Source organism: Chenopodium quinoa, unplaced genomic scaffold (assembly GCF_001683475.1).
Source record: "Chenopodium quinoa cultivar QQ74 unplaced genomic scaffold, ASM168347v1, whole genome shotgun sequence".
Lineage (NCBI taxonomy): Eukaryota > Viridiplantae > Streptophyta > Magnoliopsida > Caryophyllales > Amaranthaceae > Chenopodium > Chenopodium quinoa.
Genome location: NW_018743937.1, coordinates 1534931 through 1554011, shown reverse-complemented (window position 1 = coordinate 1554011; position 19081 = coordinate 1534931). Strand labels below are relative to the sequence as shown.

The 19081-nt window shown below is 35.6% G+C and overlaps 2 protein-coding genes across 3 annotated transcripts; one reads left to right on the top strand and one right to left on the bottom strand.

The window, feature by feature from the left end:
* The first annotated feature begins 203 nt into the window (after positions 1-203).
* On the top strand, positions 204-7514 carry LOC110688697. The gene is made up of 7 exons (XM_021865439.1): positions 204-576; positions 1147-1755; positions 4727-4917; positions 6160-6389; positions 6480-6679; positions 7041-7166; positions 7269-7514. The coding sequence occupies exons 1-7, from the start codon at positions 421-423 to the stop codon at positions 7365-7367; spliced, it is 1611 nt and encodes a 536-aa protein (XP_021721131.1). The 5' UTR covers positions 204-420; the 3' UTR covers positions 7368-7514.
* Positions 7515-8116: 602 nt separating this feature from the next.
* On the bottom strand, positions 8117-18044 carry LOC110688698. Of its 2 annotated transcripts, none has more exons than XM_021865440.1 (4): positions 17928-18044; positions 17446-17861; positions 15924-15983; positions 8117-8512 (listed from the first exon to the last, which is right to left on the bottom strand). In XM_021865440.1, exons 2-3 carry the CDS (start codon positions 17800-17802, stop codon positions 15954-15956), a joined length of 387 nt encoding a protein of 128 aa, XP_021721132.1. In that variant the 5' UTR covers positions 17803-17861; positions 17928-18044; the 3' UTR covers positions 8117-8512; positions 15924-15953. The 2 variants fall into 2 exon arrangements, with proteins under 2 accessions (XP_021721132.1, XP_021721133.1); XM_021865441.1 differs by having other exon boundaries at positions 8117-8509.
* Between the last annotated feature and the right edge of the window lie 1037 nt (positions 18045-19081).

Genomic DNA, 19081 nt, shown 5'->3' with positions numbered 1-19081 from the left:
GTCATTGAGTAGCTCTATCCGATTCATCGTTGCCAATTTAGGGTAATCAGGTCGGGTTTGGTGAGGTCGGATTGGGTCAAGTCTTATGTATTGCAAATTATTTTATTCATACAAGTCTAAATTTAAATTGGGTTTAATTCAAGTCAATTTCGAAATAGATCAGATCAGATCATTCTTTTACACTTGTAATCCGATACCAATCATGTCGGCAAATGATATGCGCAGAGCGGGTAAGACTGGTAAGAGCATAATCATGTAAAATTCAGGGTGACAGTGACATCGCAAACAACCAAATGTGGCGCCATGACAGAGTCCAGAATACTACTTAACTTATTATTAAATCAGGACAAAACAAAACTAACAAAAGATCAAAGAGGAAGAGAATTTCAGATAGATAGATTTGGAGAAAGATAAAGAAAAATGGGACAATCATCGTCAACGGAAACACCCAATTCCAAAGAGGAGAGAGAATTGGAAGGCCAAGCTGCTTCTTCTGGTTCTCTTCCTTTGCTTCAGACTTCTTTCTCTAAACTTGCCGATCCTTCTTCTCACTCTATTCCTCTCTCTTCTCTTCAGGTTTCAATTGCCCTAATTTGAATCATTATTTCATCAATTTCTTTGATTATTGTGGTTGAATTGTTTTTTTTTTTGGTTGAAATTCGTTTTTGTTCTTGATCAATTTTTGGAAAGTAATAATGCAATCAAATGATCGTAGTGGCTAATTAGTTATGCGATTACTCTAACTTGTGCATAATTTATTATTATCACTCGTTTTAGTGCTTAGAATTGTGATTAATTTTTGGTTTTAATTCTATGTTAATGCCATTTTTATGGTTATAGTTTGTTTTCTGCCGATAATTTGTGATACCGGTGAAGAGTTGCAAGCAAGTGATGAACAAAATAGGAAGCTTGGTTTGTTTTGATGGTGTACTCAGTAACCGTGATTTTATGAGATATTGGTTTTTATTTGTCGTAATAAAAATCGATATCATTTGTATTGGAATGTACATAGATAGAATTAGCCATATGTAGGTCTCTCAATGTTGTAGTTAATATCGCGTAATATCTAATTTTGTTCTCATTCTCCCATTTGGTTTTATTAGTGAGTAGATGGTTAACTATTTTTTTGCTTCTATGGTTTTACAGCAATGTTTTTCTCTAAAGTATACCAGCATAAGCTGCGAAAAAGCCAATGTGCCGGATTGCTTCCAGGGGTTTTTGGATCAGATGGCTGCCTCTATAACCGATACACTATTTGTACCTCAGAAAGGAGGGTTAACTTGGGTGGAATTTTTAAGAGGTTATGTGAAATGCTGTGGGAGGATATCAGCTTCATCGTTGTTGAACATTATGTTACGGGTGTTTGCATTATCTGCTGATAGAGCTGGGAGCCCAATGGGTATACATTTTGATTCTGAGGAACTTGATGGAAAGATAAGTGGGTCAATCTCACCTAGAGAGTTGGGGATGATAATTTGGGTATGTTGGATTATGTCCTGGAATTCAAGGAGTTCTAAGAGTGCCACGGAAAGTGAGCATGTGAGCATACCTGATCTTAATCATTTGGTGTTTTCAGCCGTTGTTTCTTGTATGGACAATGGTAGTGATGTTGATGTATGGAATACTGATGTATTAAGTCTCGAAGCTGAGCTGACTGCTGGAAAGATACATATGTGGGCCATAAGGACACTGCCCAACCTCGCAGAATGCTTTTCAAATTTCATTAGTTCCAGACTTAAAGCTGTATTTACTGAGGTATTTATAGTTAAAACTTATTATCTTTCCAATTGATATCCTGCGGTATTCCTGCCTTAGCTTGTTTGACAAACTGTATGTTTTAGCTGGAATTGGCTTCATGAATCTCAATTAAATATGGTTTTCATTGAACTTTATTTTATTATTATTTTTTTTTTTTTAGATTCGTCAAATTCAATTGAATGAAACATATAGATTTTTTAAATTCATCAAATTCAATTGAATGAAACATATAGATTTCATTGAGTTCAATACTTACAAGTGTGCTACTGTACCTCATGAAGTGCAAATAAAGTGTCTATGAGATATGATAGGTTGATCAAGTTGGATTTTGGTCAGGCATTATCTCCATTTTGGTCATTTACAATTTAAAGTAATTGTCATTTTTGTAGGGAAATAGTTTTTATGTTTCCCCTTACAATATTCTCTTTAGTTTTAAATTGACTCAATTGTGGGTCTTTATATAAGCTATTTTACTTATTGTAGCAAATATGAGCATCCTGTGACTCTTTATTTATAGGCATTATGATTATCTAATAGAATGAAGTGTGTAAAGAATAAAAATTGTATAGGAAGCAGTGGAAAATAATGAAAAGGTTTGAGGGGTTTCAAACTGGTTTTTATCATATTTTCTGGTAGATTTCAGGATTTGGATTAGATTAAAGAAATTCCAATTGAAAGGCTGAAAAGCATAGTCAATGGAAAACAGGAAGCCTCTTGCCGGTCCCAAGGAACAAAGGAGGTTAGGTTAGCCGAATGATAGCTTCATTTTATCAGTTTAGCGATGCAAATTGGCCCTATTATGACTAAGTATATAAATGTTCATTGTCAAAAGAATGTAATTCAGTTGTACTGAATAATTAACTGTTCTTTTACTGGCTGAATTCCTGCATTAATTATAACAATCTCTCTTACTGGCCCCTAAGTAGGTCTTCTACCTATAAGAATTGGATCATTATGACAATATTGGTCACAACTTATCTGCTGTAAGATCATTAAGCACACCCCGTGCAAAATTGTAATAATAATATTAATATTGAGTGTGCAATACCCCTTGAGAATATAAAAACTATATGCTAGAGAAGATATGTTATCTTGGAGGACTTTCCAAGCAACTGATGTAAGACACAATATTTTCTATGATTTCCTCAGTATAATTTGTTTTGCTTTTAGTTATTTATATATTTATGCCAGCCAGCTCTCAAAGTATTGACTATGAAGTCATTGAAAGGAGATCACAGCTTTTGATTTCCTCAGTATAATTTGTTTTGTTTTTAGTTATTTATATATTTATGCCAGCCAGCTCTCAAAGTATTGACTATGAAGTCATTGAAAGGAGATCACAGCTTTCATGGCCTTGAAATGTTTAGTACTAATGCATTCCTTGGCATTTGGATAGCGGCATGGCACACCAAATTCGTAGGCTCATGTTTCCCTTGCAGCATATGGCTCAATAATCTGCCTTGAGCAGTCAATAAGATATGATTAAAGAACTTTCAAATTTATTTGAAACATTCATTTATCAAAAAGGAAAAATGGAGACTAGGCTTTGTATATGTTCGAGTATACCTCACCATTACCAACTATGTGCTGCCAATTAACCAGGATAATATTTCTGGGGATCAACACTTGATCTTTTGCTACTTTGAATTTCAGCTAGTTGATCCCAGCAATTTCCCAGTTTTGTATATTGGGTTTCCTTGGTTCTTCCTTGAAAACTATTGATGCTCTATTTACTGTGAATAAGGGACATTTCTTTCTGAGAGGCTGAAACAAATTAAGGAACCCATGGAGAATTCTATACAAATCTATCTTATTATATGTCTTTTTGTAATATCACTAACCAAGTTGCTATCTTTTAGTCCTCATCTTTTCCTATTCTAGAGCTTTGTTAGAGATGTTTGGATAATGACATGTTATAGTATCATATATTGGTGATGATGCCTGGATAACTTTTGTTCCCCTTAATGTTTATCCACTGAAGGACCATCTCATGTCTCACATTATTTATGCTCTCTTTTTATGTTACCTGCAAGCTGCAACACGGAGTGGGAACTTAAGTTGCTACTTAGTAGTGTTAAGCTAGTCCACCTGCAGACCATGTGGTTGTTCCTAAGTTTCAAATCGTGATTCGCTGTTGTGTGGAGAGCGAATGAAAATTTTGTTTTTAGTATATCAAGATCCTAGCATTTTAAAAACTAGCTTGATTATCAGGATTAGCAGCACAAGATTATGTTGATGAACTTCATCATAATAGTGAAAAAAAAAAAATGCTCAAGAGTATCCTCAATCACACTCTGTTTCTCAATACATGCAACATATTCTCTTTTGGGATATTTCACCACACTTGCATCATTTTCCCAATGGAATTTTTTTTTCATTTTTTTGGAGTTACTTCACTACCCTTACTGTATAAATGAGGACAAATCTACATTTATAACTTAGTTGTACACACTTTCTCTTCTAAAGTAATGGAGGTAGTATTATCTGAAACAATGGATGTTGTGATTAGCTGAGTAGACAGCTTGCCTAGAATGCGAGTGGTTTGTTGACTCGAGTATTTGGTGTCCCTTGACTGTCTTTTCCCATTTTCCTCCTGATTTTAATCTAATTGCTTGTGGACTATAAAAATTCATTATTTATTTACACTTTGTTTGGATAGAAGGAGATGGAAGGAAAAGAAGGGTAGAAAAAAGGAGGTGGACAAACTCTCTTGTTTGGGTAAAAGATTGGGGGAAGGAAGAGAAAGGAGAGGGAGGGATTCATTTTTCCCCTCTCTTTAATAAGCATAATCCCTCCAAAATTGGAGATATTTGGAAGGAAAATGGAGCTCACCTTCCCCTCCCTTTCTTTTCCATTCCCTTCACCTTCTTTCCCTCCCCTCCCTTTCCTTCCTTATTTGCTATCCAAACAAAGTGTTAAGTTTGAAAGAACAATAATGTTTGATCTATTCTTGTCTTGTTATCGGCAGCCTACTGGAACAGAAAATTCAGGGACAATTGCTGCTGAATCCACTTCTGCAGAGTCAAACGAAGTTCATATTCTAACATGTGGTAGGGCATGGGCAATGACTCTTTCCCAAAGAAGTAACATAAGTGAGGAGCTTTTGAGGATATGCTTCCCTAGCAACAATGATGTGATACCGGATAGCCTTCTTTATCGGTTCGTCTTCAATATCTATGATTCTGGATTGCACGTTTCTGTTTGCCTTTTATTTGTTTGATGTTCGAAGGAATTCCTGAAAATTCCTAGTTGAACTACATGCAGTTTTTTTAATATCAACATACGTCTCCCCATACCCCGATTTAAACTACTCTACGTGGGTGGGCACATTTGCCTTGCTATGCTTTATCCATGAAATGAACAATCTTGTACTTGATTTGGTTGTCTCAATGTTGATGTGGTTACAAAAAAATCAACTCATTCTACCAATATAAGCATAAGTGGCTTTGAAAAGGTTTACTTTAAATCCCAGCTGAGAATAAATAAAATTTCTTTTACTTGTATATTGTTTTGCTATTTGTTGTAAATTTTGGATGAACATATCTCTGTTTTAGTACATCTATGTAGCGTGCTTTGGCGTAATAGTGGTATTCTATGAAGTGTACTGTAGCATAGATTCAGTTTATTAATCCAGTGCGCCTCCCTTTGACACACTTCCCTCTTTTGGCTGTTTCAAAATAATTGACACAGTTCCTTATATTAGATTTGACTCACCATCATTAAAATGTTGTTTCTCATATATCATGGCTCGCTTACTTTTTCCACTCTCACATGCCCCCTTTTATTACAATTTAAAATGATTCCACTAACTTTACACTAAACAACTTACTTAATGGTCTCCACTCAATTTTTTCTTAAACTTGTGCCCAACTGTGTAATTATTCTGAAACTGAAGGAGTAATATTTACTAACAACTTCTTTATTGGACTATATGAGGTCATCTGATGATAATTTGTCAAATTCTGCATCTTTCATTTATGTTCTGTGTTAAATATGCACCATTAAATTATGAAATATTTTCCTTGATAAATGATTGTTGTATTACTTTATTATTGTATAGAGTGACTGGTCACTAATATCAAGTTTTATGCTTCTGAGGGGGAAAAAAAAATTTATATGTAAAATAAATAAACATGTAGCAGCAACTGTTATTGATGCAAAGTGTAACTGCCATTTGGGGGTTGTTTAAGTAGTTAGGTCCACCTGAAATAGGAGCAAACCCTGAGTTTTAAAATTTTATGTCAATTTTATTGATCACCTGCTGCAAAATAAAGCTTGAAGTTCAAATCTACTTATAATATATATATATATATATATATGTGGATTGGATAGCCTTCAGTCTCATGTTGGCTGGACACACTATTTATGAGCTGGAGATTGATTACTGTCATTGCTTTACAGGTCTTATCATCACGGGAAAGGGCTAAACAGATTATGGTCGAATGTTGATGGTTATCATGGACCATTACTATTGTTGATCTCTGCCTTTTCAGGTGAATCCAGTGAGATCAGCCAGAAATGGATCATCGGGGCACTCGCACAACAAGGGTTCGAAAACAGAGATGGATTCTATGGGAATGGGGGTTGTCTATATTCTATATTCCCAGTCTTTCATGTATTCTCTGCATCTGGTATGTGAACGGGATAGTTTGGGAAATTTTTAAGTGACTGTATGATATTTACTAATTGTACTTAAATTTGAGAGCCCTTTCCATGGGCAGGAACGGAGAAGAACTACCTTTATAGTCATTTGCATTCAACTGTTAGAGCATATGATCCACACCCAAAGCCTGTTGGGATTGCATTTGGAGGAACTAGCGGGCATGAAAGAATATTCCTTGATGATGACTTTGCAAAGGTTACTGTACGTCATCATGCTGTCGACAAAACATACCAGCATGGCTCTCTATTTCCTAATCAGGTGAGGAGTTGAATCCTGGTAGTAAGCCTCCATAAATCTGTGGTACCAATGTACATCCTTATATTACAATGTTGGTGGAGTTCATTTGCATGTGTAAAGCTACAAGTTTCCAACTTGGTTTTTGTTTATTCTACCCAAAAAAAAGTGTCCATTTTGGGTACATGATTAGATTTCAGACAAACCATCTTCTGGAATTTTAGGATAAGATATCATGGGCAGGGCACAAAACATTCTCTATGCCGTAGGCCCGTAGCTATGTTGGATTTCCAGCTCAGATCATCCATCTTGTCTAGTGCAATTACCATGAACAGCCCTTTCTGATATATATGTGATTGTTGAGGTCTTTGATTATCTTTTGTAGGGTTACCTTCCTGTTGAAGCATCAGTCCTTGATGTGGAAGTGTGGGGATTGGGTGGTAAGACTGCAAGGGAAATACAAATGTCGTACCAGAAGAGAGAGGAGCTTTTCACAGAGCAAAGGCGCACGGTAAATTTACACTTTGCACAGTCATTTGATGGTTTTGCTAACAATGATACAGATGCAGGGAAAAAAAAAATTAACTTGTTTTTTGGTTTGAATTGGTTTCAGATTGACCTAAAAACATTTACTAACTGGGAAGATTCTCCGGAGAAGATGATGATGGACATGATGTCTAATCCGAATACAGTTCGACGTGAGGATCGGTAATTTCACATTTTGAAATAGCAGATGACCTGTATGTTTGTATTTACGGTGGGATGTATCTTAAGTAATATAAACAAGCTTTTGCCTCTTGTCATATTTTTTTTTTTTCAACTGTAACTGCACAAGTTTATATATATATATATATATATATATATATATATCAAAACTTCATATTGTTGTTGTACCAAGTCTGATTGAAAGCCAGAAGCTCCAGGATCACGCATTGGCCAGAAGAGCCTCAACTCAATTCAATCACAATCTTTCTTCATATCAAGTTAACCATCCCATCTTATGTTTATAATTACTCCCTCCGGTTCTTTTTTAGTACAACACTTCTCTAAAACAGCCATTTTGATGACTCAAATACAATTTTTTTTTTTTTTAATTAGAAGATTTTGCGCCGCATTACTTCCTCAGTTCTCTACTCCTTGCACCGTTCATTAATCATTACTACTGCTGAAGGTAAATAGCCCCAAATACAGTATGTCAGATTCAAGAACAACTTTTTGTTTCTTTTCTTTTGAGAGAGGAAGGTACTGAGGAATGGAAGGAAATGGAAATCGAGTCTGTTATGTTTAACAAAAGCTATAGCCTTAGGAAATGGTGAATAAAATAAGCTCTTACATCATTAAACGCATAAGATATGACAATGTAGTGGAACACATACGAAATAATTGGATGAGTTTGTTGTGTTGAGCGTTTTAATGCTTAGGTTGGGTCATTTTTTATTTCAGTCTGACGATTCCTTGACCTTGATCCAAAAATAGTAATTATCGACTATTTATTAATTATCTATCTTCACAACTAAGAGCAAATCCCAAAACTAAAAGCTACTAAGTTTCACATTATAAATCATCAAGGCAACACCAGGTGTAGGATATTCTGCTCAAGAGCAATAAGAGATCAAAATTGTGAGTAGTAAAAGGAGAAAAGGTGAAATAAGATCATACAACCATTGACACGGCAATATTGAGGTAAAGTGATTGACATGAAATTGTTGCGCCAAATCACTATCAGTCAGGCACCAGAGGGTACATTTCCGAACATACAAACACTTCTCAAAAACTTGACCGTCTTTAAAAGCAGACGTCCTCTGTGCTAAGGCGCTACACAATGTGATTGCCTGCTCTCATCGGGCTTTTTCTCTGCTGAAAATAAAAAAATAAATAGATATATAAAATAACAATGATGTAAGAGGCAGTACAGTTTAGAGATGGTAAGAAGAAAAGAATGATAGAAGTTTGCAACAAGCTATTTAGCCATCCATAATCTATAAACCATTTACCTCTTGTACAACCTAACCAGTAGTATAAAGTTAGCAGACATTCTTGGAATTTCCAAAGCCATGGAACCCAACCATTTTTATACTCATGTTCGCAAAAAGTGCTCGAGTATTAACATTTCAGACTTATATTTCTTGATTGAGAATGTCTTGAAGACAAATAGATGTGTGTCGTTAAAATAACATTCAAAAAGTTTAAAGAGGGAAGTTCATCAGAATTTTCTCAAAACCCAGCAAAGGCTTTTGATTTTTGAACCTACTTGAAGCACCAGAATTATTTTTCCTACTTCTCCCTTGTGGTCCATAACATTTAGCCCTTGGGACTCGGGAGGGCAGTATAATAGAGTTGGCTCACAACGTTCTGAGTCGATTGATGAAGGTCCAAGATTAGATTAAATTGGTCCAATTATACATTCATTAATAACCATTTTCCCAATATCCATCAATCTATCTTTTCCAATTTCTATACAATTACAGCAAAAATGGACAACTTTCAAACCTCAAAAACTTTCATGATATAGGAAGGGGAGTGGGAATCCTGATCAAGTCAAACTTCAAATTTCAAGGAATGAAGATGAAGAATCTTCACATGACGTAGACCCCTTCGAGCTTCAAACAACTGATTTGGTGGAGTAAATAGATTTGGATTTAAATTTCTATACTATGAGAAGCAACTGTCAGGTTATGACGAGGCCTTACAAGTTACAACCCCTTCAAACAAAAATTTAATGATGAGAGTCCAAGTGTGGAATACTAGGGGTGCTTCATGAATGGAACTTTGTTAAGACTCAAATGTCTGTTATATTGTCATACTAGAAATAAAATTCTTTGAGATTCAAGCAAGGGAAGGCTTTGTCAGGGCTAGGTTTTGATGAGTTCAAGGTTTTATCAATGTTTGGATGTTGAAATACTATTTGGTTGTTCAGGAAGAACAATGTTAATCTGCATTATGTTCTTCATTTTTTTCATCCTACTCCCGAACACATAGAAACTTTGTTGGCGGCTATGAAGGACATGCATGATCTTAGTTCTTCTGAGGCAAGGCAAGTTTAAGAATAATTCTCCTCCTGATATACCTTGGATGTTTGTTGGAGACTTCTATGAGATTAGCAAGCAGTCGAAAAAGGAGGGTGAGAGTCTCTAGATAGAATCAGTGTAAAGCTTTAATGCCAGGGATTGGATAATTAGATAAAGGCCCTGGGTTCTTCAATGTCTAAGATAGGCTTAGTTCAATTAAATATTTAGATTAAGGCTCTATACAAAAATTTAAAAAAAAAAAAGCCCGGACCGGCGGACCGCACTCTGATGAGCTATAGTTGGATGATGTCCTAGAAGAGGGGGGAGGGTAACATTTATTTCCTAAAAGGACGAGATACTATGCAATGAATTGATGCAAGGGGAAGAGACATATTGGGTAGTGCAATATGATTCTGTTAGTAGTGTCTTGAGGAGGAATACAAAAGAGTTAGAGGAGTAGTACTATAAATAAAAGAAGATTAGGAAGGGATTGGTATGGAGATTATTGATTGAGTATTTTGGGTTAGCTTAGTAACCTAGATTGGAGAAAATACCTCTCAAAAGTGTTTATCATTCACATATACTGTAATTTCCTCTTCCTATTTTCCGCCACTAATGATGCTTTAGATATGTTAAATCATAGCATATTATTTCTTTGAAGCAGTGGAGCAATATAAATTCAGACAAATTCATGCTTACGAAAGATTAATTCTTGCTAGGCTTGCAAGTATGCGTGTTCAGTTCTATATCTTCCCTCTTAAATTAGTCTAAAAAAGAACTTATCTTTGAGTATGAAAATATTTTGCTTTAAGAATAAAAGTGTAGGCTCAGAAATCTGGGAAGTCAAGGCTAGATTTCTGAGATACGAATACAAAAACATTCTCATATGGATAGCTAAGATTATATGGAACAAAAGTGTGATGTTACAAAGACAAAGATGGAATTTGGATTCAGGAGTCTTTTTTTCAATTAATGGCCAGAACTTATTCCCATCAGATGTTCACTTAAAATCAAATTTGCCAGCCTCAAATCATTGGATATCCCAATTACATGGAAGTAGTTTGTAAACTTTTTTTATGGCTCCTAAGAAATCTCCTGGTCAGCAGGTCTTTTGTCCTTACGGCATTCAAATGACTTTTCCCAACATTTCTGTGATGTTTGTAAAACACTCACTAATTACATGTATGAGTGCATAGAGAATGCAGCTATTCAATAGCAGATCAATAACACTTACTCTAATTCCTATATTCTAGTCTTACAAAGATTTTAGGCCTATTAGTTTATATAATTACTATTTACAACCTTATCACAAAAATCATAGAGAATAGGCTAAAGCCTTTCTAAGATTATATGTTTAGTCCCAATCAGTTTTTGTTTCGGAAGACATTGTTAGACGACTCATTTCTTCAATCAAGCTCCTCCTGCTTCAAAATTTATCATGGCTTTGAAAATCAATTTGGCTAAGGCTTGTGATAGAGTGCCTTCACTGGAAAAAAATCTACCCGGGTTTCTTTAAAATTAACCAATTCCATTTGAACTTGAACCATAGCATCAGGAATTTCATTTATTTGGAATGGTTCTATTACTTATTGTTTTTCCATTATGAAGTATTAAACAAGGGAATCCACAACTTTATTACATTGGTGATATCAATGGGAAGGCACTCAATTCATAGTGAAGAATGTATTGCAAACAATCTCTAGATCCCTATGAAATCAGTAGACATGTTCATCTATCTCACATTTTCTATGCCAATATGCTTGGTTTGGTAAGGGTCCCACAGATTATTTGGCAACCATTTAAGGTACCCATTAATCTTTTGATAAGATTTGCCTCAAAACGTTCAAAATCAGAGGTCCCTCCCTCCATGCCTCACTGATTTAGACATGTCATTGTGTCTACCTCTCATTTTCAGGGTGCTATATCCTTTGATAAATTGATATTATAAAGGAAATTTTGCGAAAAACTACCATATAAATGATGAGTTTTGAAAACAACTACCATTTAAAACATTTTTTTGAAAAAAACTACCGCAAAAACATAAAAAGTTTGAGTAGCACTACCTTATCAAGTTTTCCGGCTAGAATCTCCGAAAGTGGGGCCCTAATCTCTTCATTTCAATCGATTCAGGGCGAGAGAAGAAGCAAAATTGTTTGGCGAACTGAATAGAAGATATTGTATATCAAATTTGCCTTATAATTGACATAATTTCTGAATTGAATTTTCAAATTAGGGTTAATGGTAAAAAGAATTGAAATTGGGGGTTTCTGAATTAAGGGGATTTGAGGAAATTGTTTTGTATTATCCAATCTAGGGTTCATTACTCATTATTTGATATGTATTACAGGCTTACAACAATTAATTGACTTTAACCATGAAGAGATTAGGCTTTTAATTTTTTTAACATAAGCAAAAAGGGGGAAACGAAGATTAGCAGTTTTAAATAGAGGAAAGAGAAATAATTTTAGGAGGAAAATACTAATTGGCACAGCCGGAGATTCTAGCCAGAAAACTTGATAAGGTAGTGCTACTTAAACTTTTTATGTTTTTGTGGTAGTTTTTTCAAAAAAAAAAGTTTTAAATGGTAGTTGTTCTCAAAACTCGTCATTTAAATGGTAGTTCTTTGCAAAATTTCCTATTATAAAACTATACATTGACACAAAACAAGATCACACATGAGACATGACTATAATTCACAAATTAAGGAAAAATTAGAAAATAACACTATAAAAATCACAAAAATTTGATTTTAACAACACAAATTTTAAAACTTTTATCATAATACCACCAAAAAACCCAAAAATTTGATTTCACCACCACTTAACTTTTCCATCCAAAAAATCGTTAATGGATCCTACACTGTACACGTGTCATAAATTTATTGGAATAAAGAATTAAAAACAAATAAAAGGAATTTTTTTTTTTTTAAAAAATAATCTCTAAATCTTAACCCAGCCACCGCCGTCACCCCAACCCAGCCCCCACCGCCGTTACCCCAACCCAATCCCACCGCCGTCACCCAATCCCAGCCAACCACCCTCGACCCACGAAACCAGCCAACCGACCACCCTCATCCGTTGAAACCAGCCAACCGTACCCATGAAACCAGCTTGATTTGGTTTCAGGGTATGAGTTTCAGGTGAGGGTGAGAGGAGTAGGGCGATTTGTGGGTTTGCGGTTCGGCGATGGTGGTGGGTTGATATGCTGCTGGTAGCCAGGCTGCGTCGGGGTTTGGGTCGTGGTTCGTGGGCGGGGAGACGCTAAGATGGAGGCTGGGCTGATTTGGGTCGAGTCTGGGTGGTTCGGCAACGGTGTCAAAGTCAGGGAGACAACGATGGTGGCTGGGTTTGGGTGACGGCTGACGGTGGTAGGGACCGGCGCCGGTGGTGGGGTGGTGGTGGGTTAGGAGTTTAGGATTTTTCTTTTTTTTTTTTTTAATTTTTTTTTTAATCCAATAGTTGATTAACACGTGTACTGGGTAGGGCCCACTCTAACGGTTTTTTTGGATGGCAAAGTTAAGAGGTGGTGAAACCAATTTTTTGGTTTTCCCTTCCTCTTCTTTAATAAACAAAATCCTTCCTAGGTGACCTTACCTTCTCCCTCCTCTTCTTTTCCTCCCCCTTCCTTCTTCTTACCTCCCTTCCACTTTGCTATCCAAACATACCATAAAGAGGTAGAAGGAAGGACATTGGGGGGAGGTTAGGAGAGTGGGAAAGGGAAGAAAAAAAAAAGAAGAGAAAACTTCACATACCTAAGGAGGTAACTATGTAAGCACAGCCAAAGGCCTCATTCTAGACACGTTAATATCACTCACAAACTGTATACCACATAATAAAGAAGTTGGAAAACCAAACTCCAATACCTACATCTTACCCACTTTTAGGCAAATAAAACAGTACTGAATTAATTTTTTATCAAAAACTTTGTATGGCACTACTTATTAATAATTTCTCATTTCAGCCACAACTTTTATCCATGGAGCCCATATCTCCAATTATCTCCATTAAATGAACCTAAAATCACTAAAATATCCCAAATACCTCAATTTGCAACTACTTTACTCCAATTTACAAAAATAAAAAAAAATAACATTAAAATAATGTAAATCCTAACTGTTTATTATGTGATATAGGGGTAAATCCAGGGTATAAAGGAGTGAATAGGGGGATTAAATCTAACGTTTTTGGCACGGAAATTGAAGAAACTTTTTAAAATGTTAGATTTAATGGTTTTGTTGACAGAAAGTGATAAGTGGTGGTTAAATCTAATTTGTTGTCTTTTTGGGAGGTATTTTATTAAAAAATTAAAATGGCTAGCTAGTTCAAAACGGGATATTTTTTGGTGCAACATACAAAAAATCTTTTAATAAACATTATTTTCTTGACATTATTATTGACATTGTTTATAAAAATTAGGCTTTGTTGTTGTAGTTGTTGTAGTTGTTGTGAATGTCAACCTATTAAATACTTCATAATAGCATTCATTCTACAAGTATACTTTGTTCAAAGAAAAAGGAAAAGGATTTCCGTTTCCTTTACCGTTCTTAAAGGTGGGTCTAAAGTTTCATTCAATATCGAAGAATTTTCATGGTACTGAATTGAAATATATACTTCCTCCATTCTTTTTTTATTGCATCATGAGTGATTTTACGCTTGTCAATGCATTATTTTGGCTATTAATAACTTAAATTATGTTTTGGTAAAAATTATATAAAATTGATATTTGAAAAGTTGAATTCAAGACAAATCTATCTAGATCTCACATGACTATGTTTTTCCTTACGGATAAATCACAAAAGATGGTCAAAAAAGATTATGTGAATAGTGTAAAAGTCATTATGGTGCAATAAATAAAAAACGGAGGAAGTATAAAATCTGATACGGTAATTGTTCGATGATTAATTCACAATCTTGTTACTTAAGATATATATAAAAATAATAAAAATAAAATAAAATCACTTGTAACTTTTATGTTTTATTTAAAATTTTGGAGAGTTTATTGTGAGTTGAAAGGATGGAAAAGTTGATTCCATGGACCTTTCCTTTAGTTTGCAGGTACATAGAAAAGATAACAGTTATCACTACAGGTGGGGATGACATTAACCTCTGCAGCAGCACAGAAGAACTAGAATGTATGGACAAAATCCAGGAGCAGAACCCCAAATATTTCACGCTCTCTCACATCCCTGGGAAACACATGCTATATATTTCAGAACTCACAAACTTTTTGCTAGGATGTCTGATCTCGCAAGTGCCTATCAACTTAGGCGAAAAAAATGAATATGATACAAAAGAAAAGTTGAAAGATCTAGAGGTAATAAGGAGTGAAAAACATTTAATTAGGCTTCTTGAAGAAATAGAAACACAATGAATAATACTTCTTACTTGGCGGGAGAAGAGTTAACCATGGAAGATGCTATGCTCATCTTGATATTAGCTTGTCTGGTGCTCCTAGGATTAGAAAATGAGGACAATACTAGGCCAAACGTTGTGGAGTATTAGAAGCTGGTGCAACAGAGGCCTAGATACAAAAGGGTGATCGGAAAGTATTTTGATGATCGGAGGCAGCAAAGATCATTGATGAAATCCTGGTGATATATCCATACGAAGAGCTTGTTGAAGAAATATTGAGCGTACAGAGGTTTGGAAATAATAAAATATTGAAGGAATTTATTCTTTAATTGTTATAAATTGGGTAGGGAGCCATATGTTATGTTGTACCGAAGAAATTTCAACCATTTTCTCTATTGATATTGAATCATTTTGCATTTTGCTCAATTTTGTAGGTGTAACATGTATATATGTATGTAGATTTTATACATATATCAAGCCCATCAATCTCACATATGAGTGCGACACAAGTTGAAACCAAGTATATTCTACAAGTTTCATTCTAATTAATGTTCTTATGTGAGACTTCTACTACTGCACACTATTATTTTTCGATATTTAGTGTGCATATTCATATATGTACACTTAGAATTAGTCCAATAAAACCCCAAATCATAAGGATTTTCAGCATCAAAAAGAAAATTACCAAGAGTTTTAACGGTGTTACAACTAACCATAACACCCACACAATTGAGGCTAGCTGCCGTACCCCTAGTATATTTAAAAACATGGAAGAAGTGAAGACTAGACTAAAAGATAGAAACAAAGTTTTCGGTAAAAATATGTACTGTATTTACACAATTAGGAATGGCAGAGAATGACTTTCCATGAAAACAATGTATTATGAGGAAAGAGATATTCAAAACTCACTGATATAATTAGCTTTTCAAGAAGGAGCTATTATTGCTTTTTGTCTTCTGCTTTTCTAGGCTGCAAGAACAAAAAAGAAAAGCAAGAATTATATCCTAAATGATGAAGAGGGAAAGAAAGTGTACAAGGTCATAGAACAAATAATAACATAAAACAGAAAATACGTCACTTCTTAAGCTGCATCACCATTGTTCTCTGGAAAAACAATTTTCAATAATGCACCTTAACCTCTTAATTAGACTTTAATGAAACAATAATTAGCATGGAATCTTTATTTACTTTTCAATAATGCTCTGAATTAGCAGAATCCAGCATTATCAGAATTTAAGTTGCTTTCGTACAAACATGAAGCAGAATAAATTGCTAATATGATTCGAGCTGAAATAAAAGCAGCAAGGCAAAGACCAAGTATGCTAAATGTTAAAACAAAAAGAGATATCGATCTCATACCAACTACCAAGCCAACAATAATTGTTAAAGCAAGCACCAGGTCATCGACTCGTTACTACGTCAATGCAAGTGCAATAAGCCCATTAGCCCATATTAAGTTGTTTATCATTCCTTTTCATTTGTATTTATATAAAGTTTAGGGCCCAAAGCAATCCAGATTAGGATAAACAGGGAGGAAGAAATATAACCACTGCACTAATGCACCAAGATATTCTAGCAATTTCACATTTTTATTAGTTCTTGCCATCCGAGTTTCTAATGGCTCACTCAAGGACCAAAGTAAACAACTGGGTTAGCTACTAATGTACAACAGCATCAGCAGCAATAATATAAGCCATGACTTACTGAATTGTCAATTATCTCAGGTAAGTTAAAGCTCTTAGCCACATGGGGTAACTAACATACAACCATGTAATACATAAGATCAGCAGTTCGTAATTGGCAAAACACTTTTCTAAACCATGAACGCGATGAAAAAACAGCTATCCTATTCTTCCTCCCACCCTTCATCTTGATGGTATTTGAGTGTTTGCCGAGACACAATATGTTCTCCCATACAGAGAATTTACTATCAAGCATTACAAGAAAAAGAAAGCTCTTACATTGATCATAATCTAGGCAGGGCAGGATCAATTAAAATTCAAGTTGAGCTATAATGAATGTAGAAATGACTAACTACACAAGAGGTAAAAACCTGCAGAAGACCAATTACATCAAGTTGAACTACCAGCATAAGGCACTACTTCACCACATCAAATCAAGGCTGCTTTCCAAGTGAACAAAATTTTCAAGCTCCCAAATTTCAAATTTGTTTATACTCCAAATTTCAAATGCTTTATCACAACATTACCTAATCCATCAAAAGAACAAAAATAACTTCTTTTTTTTAGAGGCAAAATCACCTAATTTCACCCAAATGATACTAAAACACACAAATTAATCCACTGTAAACACAACTGATACCAAATAAACATAATTGCACCCATTAAAAACATGACCATAAGGTGTTCAACAAAATGCTTGAAATAAAAACTACAAACCTGGAACAAAGCAACAAGAACCCAAATCATACCTTAATACTAGGAGTAGGTTCACGAAGCTCTTCCTCAGGAATAATGACAGGCCAACCTTGACCACCATCTCGAAACATCTGCTCAGTTTCAAGGTACTGACCTTTATCGAGAATGAGAGTACGAATGGATTGAGCAGAGGTTTTAGAAGCGTCGAAAACTTCCTCGACACCATTGACGAAGGTGACCTTGATTTGAGGAGGGTGATCATCGGTGCGACGCTTAACTTCGACTTGGCAACTGGGGTTTGAGTCTCTGGCTTTTCCGGCGCTACATTGGGCTAAGAACTCCATGCACGCACCTGCACGGGAGTCTAGTGCGTTGAACTCTAGCTTCACCTTTGAAAGGAACTTCAACATTCTCAATTTTCTGATTTTTTCTCTCTCCTCTTCCTCCTTTCACTCCAATACGGTTGGGTCTGCAACACAGCAACCAAATTTTAGGGATACTTGATTCATAATTTTAGGGAATGCAAACAACTTACCTCAGAAGCTGCTTCAATGGGGGACACAAGAAGTAGATTCACGCCAACTGCGCTTCAATGGATATCTCACTAATCAATTCTATGGGTTGGACGCCTTGGATCCCTATGACCCGCCACAGTTATTAATTTATTATAGGGTTAGACCCGTTTAATAAATAAATGGGCTCGGTCTTAAAACGATCGTCCAATTATTTAAGGGTTTAAGTAAACCTGTTTTATAAAGTACGGAATATTTGTTTATCTTTACACTTCCGTTTCCCAAATATTATCTTTACACAATCATACACTAAAGCTTGTATATTTGACAGGCTCAAGCCGTAATCACCCAATCAAAAATAATACCTAAATCCACTAACTATGTAGATAGGGAAGAAGGGTCGAACCACAGGGAAACGAGTTAATTTATTCATAATTAATCAAAATAATCTAAATTATCAAGTAACCAAATTGTTATTATAAAAGGGAACTAAACTACTAAGAGTAAAAGTGGGAAGGAATAAAAGTAGGAAGAAAATCAATGAAATAAAAGCCTAGGGCATAGGTTCACCAATAAACAATATTCCAGGGTAAAACATAACAATCAATCATCAATGCATCAATTAATCAGATCATAAAGGGCTTTTGCTACGTATTTGATGTGTCTATTTTATATAGTATTTTACCCCTGTCCCTTGGTCATAATTAGTAGTGTTTTTGGCTCTTTAGAGCCACTTTTATTACTAATTGGTGTTTTCTAGTGTTTTCGTAGATTTGGTTGACTTTTGCAGGGATTTGCACTTTTGGAGCATTTTCCCGATATATTATGGAGCAATAACGAGCATTGCAGAAGCACGACCAGTTTCTATAGCCCAGGGCCGGTTAGAGCCATCGAACCGGTGATTAAGGGCTCGGTATATGTGATATCGGGGCTTTTGGACCGAGTATTCAAGACCCGAGGAGGAAACCCAGATTGGCCCGAAGAATTGGAGCCCAATCGTAGTCCAAACAGTGGCCCAGGCGCGCCCGGCCGGGCGAGGGAAGCAAAGGCTGGCGCCCGAAGACGCGCCCGGCCGGGCGCGAGAAACGTACCTGATGGAAAAAGGCGCGCCTGTTCGGACGGTGCCTCGCTCGTTCGGGCGCGTGTTATTGCTAGGAGATGATTAGCGTCGTTTAAG

Coding starts and splice junctions, on each gene's coding strand:
- LOC110688697 (XM_021865439.1), top strand. CDS start 421: ATGGGACAATCATCGTCAACGGAAACACCCAATTCCAAAGAGGAGAGA. Junction 577..1,146: donor TTCCTCTCTCTTCTCTTCAG/GTTTCAATTGCC, acceptor ATGGTTTTACAG/CAATGTTTTTCTCTAAAGTA. Junction 6,390..6,479: donor TCATGTATTCTCTGCATCTG/GTATGTGAACGG, acceptor TTCCATGGGCAG/GAACGGAGAAGAACTACCTT.
- LOC110688698 (XM_021865440.1), bottom strand. CDS start 17,802: ATGTTGAAGTTCCTTTCAAAGGTGAAGCTAGAGTTCAACGCACTAGAC. Junction 15,984..17,445: donor AACCTACTCCTAGTATTAAG/GTATGATTTGGG, acceptor TTGTTCTTGCAG/CCTAGAAAAGCAGAAGACAA.